The sequence below is a fragment of the Zootoca vivipara genome, chromosome 2, assembly GCF_965207765.1.
Source record: "Zootoca vivipara chromosome 2, rZooViv2.hap1.1, whole genome shotgun sequence".
NCBI lineage: Eukaryota > Metazoa > Chordata > Lepidosauria > Squamata > Lacertidae > Zootoca > Zootoca vivipara.
The window spans coordinates 119761960-119777567 of record NC_142584.1 but is presented as its reverse complement, the minus strand read 5'-3'; the positions used below and the strand labels follow the sequence as shown (position 1 = coordinate 119777567).

The 15608-nt window shown below is 43.3% G+C and overlaps 1 protein-coding gene across 1 annotated transcript; it reads right to left on the bottom strand.

Moving 5' to 3' along the window:
• Positions 1-745: 745 nt before the first annotated feature.
• On the bottom strand, positions 746-14458 carry LOC148687216 (vomeronasal type-2 receptor 26-like). The gene is made up of 5 exons (XM_088662561.1): positions 14212-14458; positions 10841-10899; positions 7812-8051; positions 2622-2748; positions 746-1644 (listed from the first exon to the last, which is right to left on the bottom strand). Exons 1-5 carry the CDS (start codon positions 14456-14458, stop codon positions 746-748), a joined length of 1572 nt encoding a protein of 523 aa, XP_088518687.1.
• Between the last annotated feature and the right edge of the window lie 1150 nt (positions 14459-15608).

Here is a 15608-nt window from a genome sequence, read left to right as displayed (position 1 = left end):
TATGGTGCTGGAGGAGACTCTTGAGAGTCCCATGGACTGCAAGAAGATCAAACCTATCCATTCTGAAGGAAATCAGCCCTGAGTGCTCCCTGGAAGGACAGATCGTGAAGCTGAGGCTCCAATACTTTGGCCACCTCATGAGAAGAGAAGAATCCTTGGAAAAGACCCTGATGTTGGGAAAGATGGAGGGCACTAGGAGAAGGGGACGACAGAGGATGAGATGGTTGGACAGTGTTCTCGAAGCTACGAACACGCGTTTGACTAAACTGCGGGAGGCAGTGCAAGACAGGAGTGCCTGGCGTGCTCTGGTCCATGGAGTCACGAAGAGTCGGACACGACTAAATGACTAAACAACAACAACAGTATGGTAATCTTACTCTTTCCATTCAGCCTACACATATTAAAGAGCTTTTCATCTGTTCGATATATGATTTCTACTCCTGGATTTGACTCAGTAGACTAACATGCACCAAAGAAGAAAGGCAGGTTTGGCTGAACTTCATTGAGAACAAAGTCAAGAAGTGTCCAGAAGCTGCGTCAAGCCAAAGGCCCATTATGGTATCCTCTTTTCACTGTGGCCAGCCAGATGCCCCCAAGGGAAGCCAATAAACAAGAGCTGAGTGCAGCAGCACCTTTTCCATCTGTCATTCCACCACCCCTGAAAAAATTTCTTCTGACTGTGGTTTCAGTCCACAGTCCTGTGAAATAATATTCCATATTATTCCATAATATTCCATAAATATATTTAGCTTATTGTTTTCAAGTGCTTCTTCGTGTTCAGATCTGGCCTCAGTATAATAATGTAGCACTTGGGAATGAAGATGCAGCCCAGAAGCCCAGCACTGGAAGTCAAGATGGAGAAGACCTGCACGGCTACCATGTATTTCCCCTTGGTGCTCAGGTAGGTGGGCACAAAGGACACCCAAACACTGCAGAAGACCAGCATGCTGAAGGCGATCAGCTTGGCTTCATTGAAGGACCCTGGAAGCTTTCTTGCTAGGAAAGCCACTGTGAAGCAGATGGCAGCCAGGAAGCCCATGTAGCCAAGGGCAACATAAAACATGGCCACAGACCCTTCATTGCATTGCAGGATGATCTGTCCAGGTTGGGAGTAAATGTCAGCTTCTGGAAAGGGTGGAGAAAATCCCAGCCAGATGGCACAAACAGCAACTTGTACACTGGAACAGGAAATGACAATGGAGTTGGACAAACTTTCTCCAAGCCATCTCCTCACCCTGTTCCCTGGCTTGGTGGCCAGGAAGGCCAGCACCACAGTGATGGTTTTTGCCAAGAGGGAAGAGACAGCAACTGAGAAGATGATGCTGAAGGCCGATTGTCGCAGAAGGCAGGTTATTGTTCTTGGTTGTCCGATGAAGAGGAAGGAGGTCAAAAATGAGAGAAGGAGGGAGATGATGAGGATGTTGGAGAGATCCCTGTTATTGGCTTTGACTATAGGAGTTTCCTTGTACTTAACAAAGATTCCAAACACAATGGCTGTGGTGAACGATAAGAAGAGGGCAAAGGAAGCCAGGAGGCTCCCCAGAGATTCTTCATAGGACAGGAAGGTGACTACTTTGGGAACACATTGATCTTGCTCCTTGTTTGGATGCTGATCTTCTGGACATGTGGTGCATTCTTTGGTATCTGCATAGAGGAAAATAGACATCCATATGCTAATATCAGAAGGAGCGTCTCCACCCCCATCGTTCTGCCCGGACACTGAGGTCCAGTACCGAGGGCCTTCTGACGGTTCCCTCGTTGCGAGAAGCCAAGTTGCAGGGAACCAGGCAGAGGGCCTTCTCGGTGGTCGCGCCTGCCCTGTGGAACGCCCTCCCATCAGATGTCAAAGAGAAAAACAGCTACCAGATTTTTAGAAGACATCTGAAGGCAGCCCTGTTCAGGGAGGCTTTTTAATGTTTAATAGATTATTTTATCCCATTTTTCTGTTGTAAGCCGCCCAGAGTGGCTGGGGAAACCCAGCCAGATGGGCGGGGTATAAATAAATAAATTATTATTATTATTATTATTATTATTATTATTATTATTATTATTATTAGCCTACAGGAGTGTGAATGCTGCTGCAATTGTGGGACAAGGGGGACATTGGGAAAGATCAGGAAGAACACTGTTTTATTGGGCAGGAGAGAGATAAAAGTTCTCGATCTATGGCTTCCTTCCCAAAAGAGGATCTTGTGAAGTATGTCTAGAGAATCTGAGTCTGTGAGATATTACGGAACCGCTTCTCTTAAGAGTAGACCAGGGAGGGGAACATTGGGCCACTGGGTCAGATTTGGCCCAGCTGGTTTCTCCATTTGGTGTAGCCATTTATGCCAATTGTGTGATGGGAAAGGCCGGGGGTTTAACAATTGGGAACTTATGCAAGGCAGGCTGCAATCTGCTCATCAGCTGGTGGGTGGTGTATGCATGTATTGGTTAAGAAGTAGAAAGCTGTTTCCATCCAGCAGAAACTGCCTTCACCTACCAGTGCTGCTCTTTGAACCTCCAAAAACTAGAGAGGCATTCCATCCATGTGTTGCCATTACAAGGATCATGTTCAGACTGGCTCAAATATTTGCCCCATTCTCCCATCAAAGGCCATTTCCTCTGAGATCCTCTCCTACCTTCCAGAGTAGAGATTGTCCCTTCTGAGCAGGGAGCACAATCGTAGCAGCACACTGGTTTTCCTTCCTGAACCTTCTTGGAATATCCAGGGCGACAGCTCTCTGTGCATCTTGACCGAGGCGTGTTCTGGGCATAAACAGAAGGAATATCAAGGGGAAAGTGATGTAACTGCAACGTAACTGAATAAACTACAATGCCAGGATGACAGTAACAGCAAACAGGAGCATGGAAACTACAATCATAAAGCACTTCTATGAAGAGAAGCAATAACACAAATCCTCACACAGCTGCCTTGGCATCTGCTCCTTTGTTGCACAGTTGTGAAATATGGACTAAATATGTCACTAAATGTGCTACCCTGAGGCCAGCTGTTTTCATGCTGTCCTCTTGATCTACTGAAGAGATGGGCGAAAAAAACAAAAACAAAAACAAAAAAACAAAAAAATTGTTGAGTAGCACCTTAGAGACCAACTACTGGTAAGTTTGTTCTGGGTATAAGCTTTCGTATGCATGCACAATTCTAAGTACTGAGTTTCTTCCTTTGAGACCATCTGGTAGATAAAAGGGGACTGGACTTTATCATGAAGAACAAAGCCATAACTGAGCTGTTAAAGAAAGGAAACTGGTGTTTCTCAGGACAAAGATTGGAGACCTCTGTGTGAATTGAATTGAATTAATATGATGACATATTTAATTAGCATAAGCCTCAATGCTTTTTGGAATCTTATGTATATGCAATTTATTTATCACCTAATGGCAATAGACTCTGAGCAGTTTAGAAAAATACAATAGAACAAACTTATGAATGCAAAAGTTTAAAAGCAAACTTCAATTAAAATGCATCCTGCAATACAATGAAGCCTTCAATAGGTCTGGGAGGTCAGTCCACAACTACACCCAGAGGGGTTTCTACATCATGCACAACTCCCCCAGATTGAAATCCTTTGAAAAATTAGAGTTGTGTGTTATCAGCATGGACTGCAGCATTAGAACTGTTTTCCAATGGTCCCTTTTGAATATGACCACTGCATCTCCAACACCTTTTTTCTGAACTTTTCCCAATTCTATAATACAGTGGTACCTCGACAACCGAACGACTCGACTTCCGAAGGTTTCAACTTCCGAAGTCGACAAGCCCGGAAGTCTTTTTGCCCCGCGTGCATGTTCTGCGCCTGCGCAGAAGCGGTGCGTGCGTTTGGCACTTGCGCGGAAGCGCGAAATCTGCAGAACATGCGCTTCGAGAACCGAAGACTTCGACTTACGAAGACGGCTGCGGAACAGATCGTCTTCATAAGTCGAGGTACCACTGTACACTGTTTGAGGTGTGTCAAAAACCAATGTACACAGCCTTCCAAAGGCAGTGGCCCCATAGGTTTGTATAACTATGTTATGAGATTGACAGTTTTATTTTTAATTCCTTTCCTGATGGTCTACTTAGCATAGAATTTGCTTTTACATGACTGCTGTGCACTGAGTCAACATCTTCACTGACCTGTCTACCAAGACACCATGGTCTCATTTCTGTCCAGTCAATGCCAGTTCAGAACCCAGGAGCAAACATGTGAAATTAAGGTTGTTTCCCCCCTCACCATGCATAAATTCACACTTGTTTATATTGAATTGCATTTGCCTTTTTATTTGGAGAAGTTCTTTTGAAGCTCTTCACAATCTGTTTTTGGTTTAACAATCTAGAACAATTTAGTATGGTCAGCAAACTTGGCCATCTCACTCTTCACTCCTAAATCCAGATCAGTCTTGATACCAATTCTTGAGGTACTCTGCATTAAACATCCCTCTGTTTGGAAAAATTCCATTCACCTTGTTGGTGGGTGGCAGTTGTGGTGCCATGCGGCTCATTGCTGATGTCATGCCATTTCAGTCTCCATTAGCCAGAGGTTGTTTGCTGGAGACAGATTCACAGATCCATTCTCTTCAGTAGCTTCAAACAAAGGGCACACACCCAGACATAGATGTCTCCCAGATTAACATAAGCATAGACCTCTAATTCTATCTCTTTCATGTGACTGAACCAGCAGACGTACAGTTCCATGATACAACCCCAATAATGATTAACCTAGCAAGCTCTTCTTCAGCTTCAGTGGAAATTTTTAACCATGCCTCGTGGTATACAATACAGGCATACTACAAATTTAGTTCTCATTTCAATGTACAGTCATACCTCAGTTTCCTTTTTTTTTTTTTTTTTTTTTTTTAAATTTTAAAATAGACTTTATTAGAAAATTTTAAAAGATGTACAGACACCAAAAAAAAATTTTTTAAAGTAACTTAATAACATAAAATAACTTGGCAACTTAAATACTATAGTATATCAAGTAATATAAATAACATAACTACATATTTAAGCCACCCAACGTAACTTAATCAACATAAGTAAACAAATCAAGGTTGGTCTAAATAAATTAAATCCATCAGACTACAAATAATATACAAAATCAACTTAGGCAAACCTATCATAATATAACATAACATAACATAGCATAACATAACATAACATAACATAACATAACATAATAATATAACATAACATAACATAACGAAAAGGGAAAGAAAAAAAAAGGAAAAGGAAAAAAGAAAAAAGAAAAAAAAAAAAGAAGGAAAATTAGCCCCAGCTTAGATCTTAACACATGGGCCTATCTCCATCAAATCCATTCATTTTAAATTAAAATTGGCTTCCAATCGCCAACATATCGCTTCTCTTGCTATTATTTCCCTCTTTAGTTTGCTTTCCCTCTTGTTAAATCCAACTAAGTTTTTCCTACATGTTTTCTCTATTCCAGACAAATCACTAGCTCTGTTTTGATATTTTCTTTTTTGAAAAACTCTTCTACGTATCTCCATTCTGTTATTATTCTCTGTTTTGGTATATTCCTAATTGCCGCCGTCATTCTTGCTAAGTTCATAAACTCTACTACTTTAATTTGCCACTCTTGGATTGTTGGCGTTTCTGTTCCTTTCCATTTCTGAGCTAGTACTAATCTCGCCGCGGCACACGCATATAAGAAAATATTAATTCTATCTTTAGGTATACTTTCTGGGATTAAACTTAATAGAAAATATTCAGGTTTCTTTTCAAACGTAATTTTTATCATTTTCTTCATTTTTTCATATATCTCACTCCAGAATTTATATATTTTCTTACATTCCCACCAACAGTGAAAATACGTACCAGTTTTTTCCTGGCACTTCCAGCATTCTTTTGTTTCTGTCTTATAGATTTTAGCTAGCCTTTCTGGCGTCAGGTGCCATCTATATACGAGCTTCATCATATTTTCTTTAATTCCTGAACACGCTGTAAATCTCATTGTCGATCTCCACAATTTATCCCATTGCACTTTATAGATTGGTCTTCCTACATCCTGAGCCCATTTTATCATTACAGATTTTATCTCCTCATCTTTTAATTCCCACTCTAATAAAAATTTATACATCTTAGACAGTGGTTTAGCCGTATTATCAATCAAAATTTCCTGTAATTTAGATTTGCCCTCATTGAATCCTATTTCTTTATGTTTTTTAAATAAGCTTTGTATTTGTAAATAATGTAGCCAACTTGTACAATGATGTTTAATTTCTTCATATGGCTTTAATATAAGTTGATCCCCTTCTTTTACTGTTAATTCCTGGTAGGTTGGCCATTTTCTATTTTTACCTCGGCCACTCATCGTTGTCATTTCTAATGGTGACGCCCACCAGGGCGTCTTTGCTTCTAATAGGTTTTTATATTCCTCCCAGATTTTAAATACCGATTTTTTAATTATATGATCTATAAAACTTTTATCTTTTCCTTTGTTTTCTTGCAATAGGTACGCGTGCCATCCTTTATTATTCCTAAACCCTTCCAATTCCAAGAGTTCACAATTTTCTAGTACTATCCATTCCCTCATCCAGCAAAAACATGCGGAGGCATAATATAGTCTGAGATCCGGGACCCCCCAGCCACCTCTCTCCTTGCTGTCTGTTAATAATTTATATTGTATTCTCGCTTTTTTCCCTAGCCAGATGAACTTGCTTAGGTCTTTTCTCCACGAATCAAAAATTTCTTTCTTTCCTATGATAGGTAACATTTGAAACAAAAACAGGATCTTCGGCAACACTGACATTTTGATCAGTTTCCATCCACTTCAGTTTGAGTAGTTTCGGTTTAAGTACTCAGCGGACCTGGAAGTGTTTATTTCCGGGTTCTGCAGCGCACGCATGTGCAGAAGTGATCTGTGTGCTTCGCGCACACGCATAAGTACTCTATCAGCGCGTCGCGCACGTGCGCTATCGGTGCTCAGATTAAGTACTTTTCGGGGAGCGAATGGGACCCCGGAACCAATTAAGTACTTAATCCAAGGTACCACTGTACATTAAACAATTATGTTTCATAGTTCCTGGAGCTGTAGTAGTAGTAGTAGTAGTAGTAATAATTATAATTATAATATTTATTTATTTATTTATTTATTTATTTCTACCCCGCCCATCTGGCTGGGTTTCCCCAGCCACTCTGGGCAACTTCCAACTGAATATTAAAAACAATACAGCATCAAACATTTAAAACTTCCCTAAACAGGGTTGCCTTCAGTTGTCCTTTAAAAGTAAAATAGTTGCTTAATAATAATTTCTTAATTATTTCTTAATTATTAATAAGAAGAGGTGGCGGTCGCATGGAACTGCGGATTTCTGGCAGGGCAAAATTTATGTAGCAATGTGCTACAGAGGCTGCAACTGGTTGGAGGGCAGGGAGCAATAAAATAAATTGCACTAAGCTAAGCAGGTGGCACTGTGGTCTAAACCACAGAGCCCAGGGCTTGCCGATCAGAAGGTTGGCGGTTCGAATCCCTGCGACGGGGTGAGCTCCCATTGTTCGGTCCCAACTCCTGCCCACCTAGCAGTTCAAAAGCACGTGAAAGTGCAAGTAGATAAATAGGTACCTGCTCCGGCGGGAAGGTAAACGGTGTTTCCGTGCACTGCTCTGGTTCACCAGAAGCAGCTTAGTCATGCTGGCCACATGACCCAGAAGCTGTCTGCAGACAAACACCAGCTCCCCCGGCTTGTAGAGTGAGGTGAGTGCACAACACCAGAGTCCAAACGGTCATGCATAACTTTACTTTACTTTAAGCATACCTTGCTTTTCTTATGAAATGGCAAATGTTGCTGGGTATGTTTGACTTGAACCCAGTTCTTACCTGTGGTATCTTGTAGATGCCCAACATGCTTGCAATGTGCATGGAGATGTCAGTTTCACCCCCTTCAATAGTAGCTAGAAGGCTTCCCCGACTTCCGCAGCTGTAGTTTGGAAGATTGATTTTCCCACCAGCAAGCAGGTCTGTTAGGGCATCAGAAGTTATTCTTCCATCAAAATAGGTATCATAGATGCTGTAGCCCAGGGTGATGTTGGGTAAGAGCCTGGGGTTACGATTGATCTCCTGAACGGTAAGTGAGAAGGAAAGAACGTGGCAGTTTCTCCCTTCCATCCAGCTGCAAAAAGGTGTGTCACATAGTCACCCACCATTCAGTGAAAATGAGTTGCGTACTTGTTTGTATAAATCAAGGCAAATGTGACAGGAGGCCAGTAAGTAGGACAATGTGGCGCTGAGGTGTAGCAGTAATAGTGTCTGCAGTATCTTTGCAAAGGAGGAGGATAGAGGCCCATGTTCTGGTAACCTCCTTGGTCATCTGACCAGTTCTGTGGCTACTAGCTGCCACTGTATCAAAAGATCACTCTAGGCATTATATATCTCACAAAAATTGGTCCCCCAATAATGGTCTGCATGTTTCTGGTGGGATTTGGGAAGAGCAACCTCTCACACCAGCCAAAAAGACTTACGGATGTTGAGCTCTGCTGAGCACTTCAGAAAATGTCCCCAGAGCCAATCTTAGTCCACAGGATACATTTCAGCTGCCTAAGGTTAGCATACCAAAAAAAGAGAGAGGCAACACGTCGACCAATTCCAACGGGCAAAATATATCTATGTTTATCTTTATAAACTATAACGACATGCGGGACAGTGATCCAAGGTAATCATACTGTTTCGGTTTGGTCTTCTTCAGTTTTTTAACTTAGTGTTTGTATACAATCTTGTTTGTATACAAGTTTGTAGACCACAAACCTGACATGAGTCAACAGTGTGATGCAGCAGTTTAAAAAGCCAATGCAATTCTGGGCTGCATCAATAGGAGTATAGCATCTAGATCAAGGGAAGTAATAGTACCACTGTATTCTGCTCTGGTCAGACCTCACCTGGAGTACTGTGTCCAGTTCTGGGCACCACAGTTCAAGAAGGATACTGACAAGCTGGAACGTGTCCAGAGGAGGGCAACCAAAATGGTCAAAGGCCTGGAAAAAATGCCTTATGAGGAACGGGTTAGGGAGCTGGGTATGTTTAGCCTGGAGAATAGAAGGTTAAGGGGTGATATGATAGCCATGTTCAAATATATAAAAGGATGGCATATAGAGGAGGGAGAAAGGTTGTTTTCTGCTGCTCCAGAGAAGCGGACATGGAGCAATGGATTCAAACTACAAGAAAGAAGATTCCACCTAAACATTAGGAAGAACTTCCTGACAATAAGAGCTGTTCGGCAGTGGAATTTGCTGCCAAGGAGTGTGGTGGAGTCTCCTTCTTTGGAGCTCTTTAAGCAGAGGCTTGACAGGCATATGTCAAGAATGCTTTGATGGTGTTTCCTGCTTGGCAGGGGGTTGGACTGGATGGCCCTTGTGGTCTCTTCTAACTCTATGATTCTATTATTCTATGAATCTGCGGAACAGGGGTCATACACATATGTAGTCTAAGGTTAGCAGGCAATTGCAGTTGCATTGGTTATGTTGTGCCTGGGGGAAAGAATTGTTCAGTTCCTGCTGAAGATAGTTTGCTCCAATTATCATTTCACAAATCTATAAAGGAACAGCCTGCCTGCCTTCTCCTGGCAAGGGTAGCGAGTCAAACCTGGGACTAGCTGCCACTGTATCAAAAGATCACTCTAAAAATTATGTATCTCGCAAAAATTGGTAGTGAGTCAAACCTAGGACACTAATTCTGTGGATAAACGTCTAGAAGATTATTGCAGATTGAGAGTAGGAAGCTTCCCATTATTCATGCCAAGGGCCATGGGTCTGAGCATTTGACTTTCCACAACATTTCATGAGAGACAATGAGACAGCTACGGAAAAGCTACAATTCAAACACACCTCACAGCTTTTCTAGCTTATAGAAAACAAGTTTAATTTAGAGAGCATGACTTATTTTTTTAATACTTAAATTATAGTGTAAAGCACATTGATACACTTCTTTTCACCAAGTAAAGTGACGTACAGAAAACTTTAATAAACAAATGGAACAAATAACAGGTCTCCATCCAATGGCATTATTGTTTAGACTGCCAGGAAAAATTCATCCTAGCTTCAGTCAGTTTCATCTCACAGGTTTAAGAGCAAAGGTGGGGTTTGCCAATAGACAGACGGATGCCAGCAATACTCCTACTCAGAGTTTCCACTTGAAATGGGGGAATTTGGAGAGCAGGTGGAAAGCAGAAATACATCAACACACCATTACTTACTTCTCAAAATTGCTTAATGGGGTGCTTGAAAAGCTCAAGGGAAGTTGATTTCCAATTAATCTTGAAGATATGATTCCACTAATGAGGTGGTCTCCTTCCTGGTAATAATTAACAGCTAGATTTCTCTCTTTGATCAGATTCAGTGGACATTTTGCCCTCTGCTGCATCCCATGGGTTGCAAGAGGCAACAAAAGAAGCAGCGTTATAATAACAATAATCATTTTGGGTCTGCCTGCGACTCTTTCCTTGTGACTGTTCCTGTCCACACAAGCAGCTAATTAGAAGAAACCCCAAATATTTGCCAGACAGAGGCTTCAGCAATTTGACAAATACAAGGGGTGTTCAGCTCTGCCCAAAATAGGATTGAAGGGAAGGGCCATATCTCAGTGATGGAGCATATTTTCCCCACCCAGAAGGTGTCAGGTGTCAATCTCTGCTACCTGATACAGGTAGGGCTGAGGATGTCCTCTACCTGGAGAGATGCTACCAATGAGTAGATGGTCCTGAGCTAGAAGGCAGCTTCCTATTTTCTGATTAGGTTTTATACTCCCTCTTCTTCTGCAGCCCTTAATTATGAAGTTGACATTATTGTTCCCCAAGGCAATATCTGACAGGGTATGAAACTATCTCTTGGACTCTGCAGAGAATAAGAATAAATCACTGTGGTTGTGATAAATGCAAGGGGAATAAATATCTCCTCTGAATCCTTTATGGGAGCAGCTGCACAGAAGAAGAAGAAGAAGAAGAAGAAGAAGAAGAAGAAGAAGAAGAAGAGGAAGAAGAAGAAGAGGAAGAAACATGGTTCATGGATTGGCTGATCTTTATTGAGAGCCAGTGTGGTGTAGTGGTTAAGAGCATAGCTGCCAAGTTATCCCTTTTTAAAAGGGATTTTCCCTTATGCTGAATAGGCTTCCTCGCGAGAAAAGGGAAAACTTGGCAGCTATGGTTAAGAGCGGTAGTCTTGTAATCTGGTGAACTGGGTTCACGTCTCTGCTCCTCCACATGCAGCTGCTGGGTGACCTTGGGCTAGTCACACTTCTTTGAAGTCTCTCAGCCCCACTCACCTCACAGGGTGTCTGTTGTGGGGGAGAAAGGGAAAGGAGGATGTTAGCCGCTATCAAATCCAATATCTTCTTCTTCTTCTTTACTGATGCTAGATCAGGTCAAATTTATAAAACACTTTACTGTAAATAGACCCTCCAAGTGGTTTATAAAAAGTAACAAACATGTAATAAATTTTCAATAAAAGACAATGTTGAAAGCAGTTTTTTTAATATTCAAAATCTTGTAAAATAAACAATGAAGCTAAAGATAGATAAAAGCACATGCTAACTTCTACATATCTGAACCCTGAATAAAAATTGTTTCCCCAGGGACAAAAAAGAGAGAGACTCCAGTAAAGATTTCAATAGGCAGCAAGTGGCAAATTAAATTATTATCAGCACAGAAGGAGTATTATGTGGCACCAGCAACAGCGCCAGTTCTGCAAACTGAATCAGTTGAGTGGACATATACAAGTAAGGCAATTCCACAAGTCAACTGGTGCCAAGCTCCAGTTTTTTGTAACACCTTGCATTTGGTGCAGTAACAAACCAGCAACCACTAAAGGGCTGGATCATCATCATCAACGGACCTCCGACTGGAGAAGATGGCGCAGTCAACCGGAAGTTCAGAGCAGCTCCCTTTCCTGTGAGAAACCTCTTTATTTTAAAATTAAATACCACAGTTCAACCATATTCTGAGACAATGCTGCTTCATTAACGATGATTAAGGGTTATGAAAGGTTGATGATGCATTACCATTATTTCACAATAGTTCATTTCCATTTCCCAAAAATGTGGAACATAGGGGGGACAGGATAGAATATATGAGATGTTAAAATAAGAGCAGGTGCTAATATTCCTTTCTTCTCGTAGAAAACAAATCGGATTTCCTCCCCACTTCGCCCTCCAAACCAGACTGTGGGGCCATGTTCAATGTGAATAACGAAGAAGCCATTTAAATACATGGAGTGTGGAAAGAGAAAGGAGAAACAATTTGAAAGTATGGAGTGTGGGAAGAGCTTCAGTCACAGTGGAACAATTAGAGTTCACACCTTAGACACCTTAGAATTCATCAACAGAGTCACACAGGAGAGAAACCATTTAAATGCATAGAATGTGGAAAGAGCTTCAGTCACAGTTGGCACCTTAGAATTCATAAACGGATTCACACAGGAGAGAAACCATTTAAATGCATGGAGTGTGGAAAGAGCTTCACTGCTAGTGGAAACCTTAGAACACATCAACGGACTCACATGGGGGAGAAGCCATTTAAATGCATGGAGTGTGGAAAGAGCTTCAGTCACAGTGGAACACTTAGAAACCATCAACGGAGTCACATAGGAGAGAAACAATTGAAATGCATGTAGTGCGGAAAGACAGCATCAACCTAGACAGCATCTTAAAAGCAGAGACATCACCTTGCCTACAAAGGTCCGTATAGTTAAAGCTATGGTTTTCCCAATAGTGATGTATGGAAGTGAGAGCTGGACCATAAAGAAGGCTGATCGCCGGAGAATTGATGCTTTTGAATTATGGTGCTGGAGGAGACTCTTGAGAGTCCCATGGACTGCAAGAAGATCAAACCTATCCATTCTTAAGGAAATCAGCCCTGAGTGCTCACTGGAAGGACAGATCGTGAAGCTGAGGCTCCAATACTTTGGCCACCTCATAAGAAGAGAAGAATCCTTGGTAAAGACCCTGATGTTGGGAAAGATGGAGGGCACTAGGAGAAGGGGACGACAGAGGACGAGATGGTTGGACAGTGTTCTCGAAGCTACGAACATGAGTTTGACTAAACTGCGGGAGGCAGTGCAAGACAGGAGTGCCTGGTGTGCTATGGTCCATGGGGTCACAAAGAATCGGACACGACTAAACGACTAAACAACAACAACAGTGCGGAAAGAGCTTCACTGACAGTGGAAAGCTTAGAATTCATCAACAAACTCATACAGGGGAGAAGCCATATAAGTGCTAGGGAAGTCTATAGAGGTTCAGTTGTAGTGGAAGTCTTAGAAACCATCAAAAGACTCTGAGGGGTAAGAGTTGTAAGGCTGGAAACTCTACAAGCCATCAATTAACTCAAATAAGAGAAATGGTTTAAATAGAAGTAGTGTGGGATCTGTTTTGGTTATTATGGAATGCTTTTCCAAAACATCTACTGACTTCCATGGGGTGGAACCATTTAGAGCAGGGGTGTCAAACTCAAATTCATCGGGGGCCGCATCAGCAGTTTGGTCACCCTCAAAGGGCCAGTTGTATCTGTAGGACTATGTGTCCACTCTTTATTATCATAAATTATTGTAACTGCATTCAATTATTACTGTTTTTTGTAATAATGTAAGTAATAACTAGCTCTGAAAGCAGAAACATAGTCAGAATAATGGCAAGTAGATATTCAAATGTACAATTATTGTACAATTTATTGAAAAAAATTTTTTGGTAACAGACAGTACCAAAAGGCTCCCAACAGAATAGTGGGATCCCCAAAAGCACAGTGCCAGGAAACACAAGGTTAGGGTGGGGGAGGTGTTTCTTTTTTTAGAAAGTGACACACTTCCACTTTCTACACTTCACATATAGTTTGCAAAAACACCAGGCTGTGCATAAAGCGCCACAATGCACTTTCCACCCAGGTGTTCAGAAGGGGCCCCTTATTGCCAAATTCCTTCTCATCCATGTATCAGGCAAGGCCTGGCTGCCTTGCGTCGTGTTACATTGGCAGAAACACCCACTCCTGGAAAAGGCCCCCATTCACTGCGCTTTCTCCCTGTGGGGAAATCCCTAATCCACTTCCCACATAAGGAAGGGAGCTGAGGAACGCAACTGGGCTTGTTTGTCCCCTTGCGAGCCAGCCAAAGCAACACGGGTCGAGGTTGTGGCGCAGCGTCGCCGAACACAGTGACTGACAGGGTTTTTGCCCTTGCTGCTTATAAAGGCAACAGGGTGGGAAGCTTTCTTCTGTGGGGAGGAGGCGTGTGCGAGCACTCACCAAGATCCAGGGCCTGATTGTACTTCTCCAGGGCGGCCGCAAGCTCCTGCCTCTCCTTCGGGCCCGCCAGCGGGTCTTCTCCCTCCGGAGCTGCCCCGCCGCTCCCACCAGGACCCCGCCACGGCGGCAGGCGCAGCTCTTTGTCACGGAGGCTGAATGTGAAGCTCTCTGCCAGTTCGCACAACTCCTCGGGCCTCAGGCGGGCCAGCCTGGCGGCGGCGCTGTGGACATCCAGAGCCTCGGCCATGCGCCCCGCGCAGGCCAGCGCATCCCCTTGCCGGAGGCAAAGGCCCCGTTCGGGCTACGCCAGCTCGGCCAGCTGCGAGCTCAGGATCTCCGCCGCCACGGCGAACTGCCCACCTCGGAAAGCCGCGCAGGGGCCGCCTCCTCCTCCTCCTCCTCCCGCCGATGGGGCCTGGTGGTGGTGGGCACGCTGCTGCGCCTGGTGCCCGAGCGCAGCCCCCAGCTCCATTTTTGCCGGGTTGGCTGACTGGGTGGGTGTGGTGGCGGCGGCAAGCGCTCCTGCTATGGCTTCATCGTCGAGCTCAGCGCCTCCGTGAGGAGCAGGAAAGCGGGGAGGCAGCCCCTCGCTGCCGCCTCGCCTCGCCCAACCTGCCTCGCTCAAGGAGCCTGGTGGCCACCAGGGCTCAAACAGACGCAGTTATGAAAGGGCTGCGCGGGGGGGGGGAGGCGCGCCGCCAGCTCAGTCTGGCGGCCGGCGGTGGCTACACGGGCCACATGACGAGGGTTGGCGGGCCGGATTTGGCCCGCGGGCCTTGTGTCTGACACCCGTGATTTAGAGTGTAGAACGTGTTTCTCTGAGTTGACACTTTTTTATTTCAAATCAACAACAGGAAATCAATCTTAAATGCATGCAGCGTATGTGAGTTTCTGTTGTTTGTATGTAACATTGTCTAGACATGTATTTAAAGTAATGAAGAGGACATTTCACAATAGTAAGCATAATATAATAATTAATGTATTGTTAGATAGGGAGGGGGAGTGTGTGAGTCTGGAGTGTTGCTTCTGAATGAGGATGGACTCAGAGTGAGCTGGTTTTGGTGTTTGGTGGAGGGAAGTGGAAATGTTTGTATCTGGGAATGGAGAGTTGCACAAACTGGAGCTGAGATTGGGGGTGTTGATTTGCCAGCAGAGTTAGATTAATATTATAGGAACAGCAGCATCACTCCCACTGTTATAATTGCAATAATGGAACCATGAAGACACAGAAAAACTGAAAGCACCTACTTATATGCCGACGGTCATCTTGAAAACCTCACCTTTTCTTTTGATTTATAGATATATTGTGTATAGATATATTTGGTGACAGGAGAAATAAAAGGGGTTATTAGTGGCCTAAGCAGGAAAGGTTCTGTTCCTAGCTGCACGTCTTGCAT

What these genes read in the sequence shown, in the direction of transcription:
- LOC148687216 (XM_088662561.1), bottom strand. Translation starts at nt 14,458, where the DNA reads ATGGCCGAGGCTCTGGATGTCCACAGCGCCGCCGCCAGGCTGGCCCGC. An exon ending in GCATCTACAAGATACCACAG is followed by an intron (nt 2,749 to 7,811) that starts GTAAGAACTGGG and finishes GTTTATGCCCAG; the next exon opens with AACACGCCTCGGTCAAGATG. An exon ending in GACAATCTCTACTCTGGAAG is followed by an intron (nt 1,645 to 2,621) that starts GTAGGAGAGGAT and finishes TCCTCTATGCAG; the next exon opens with ATACCAAAGAATGCACCACA.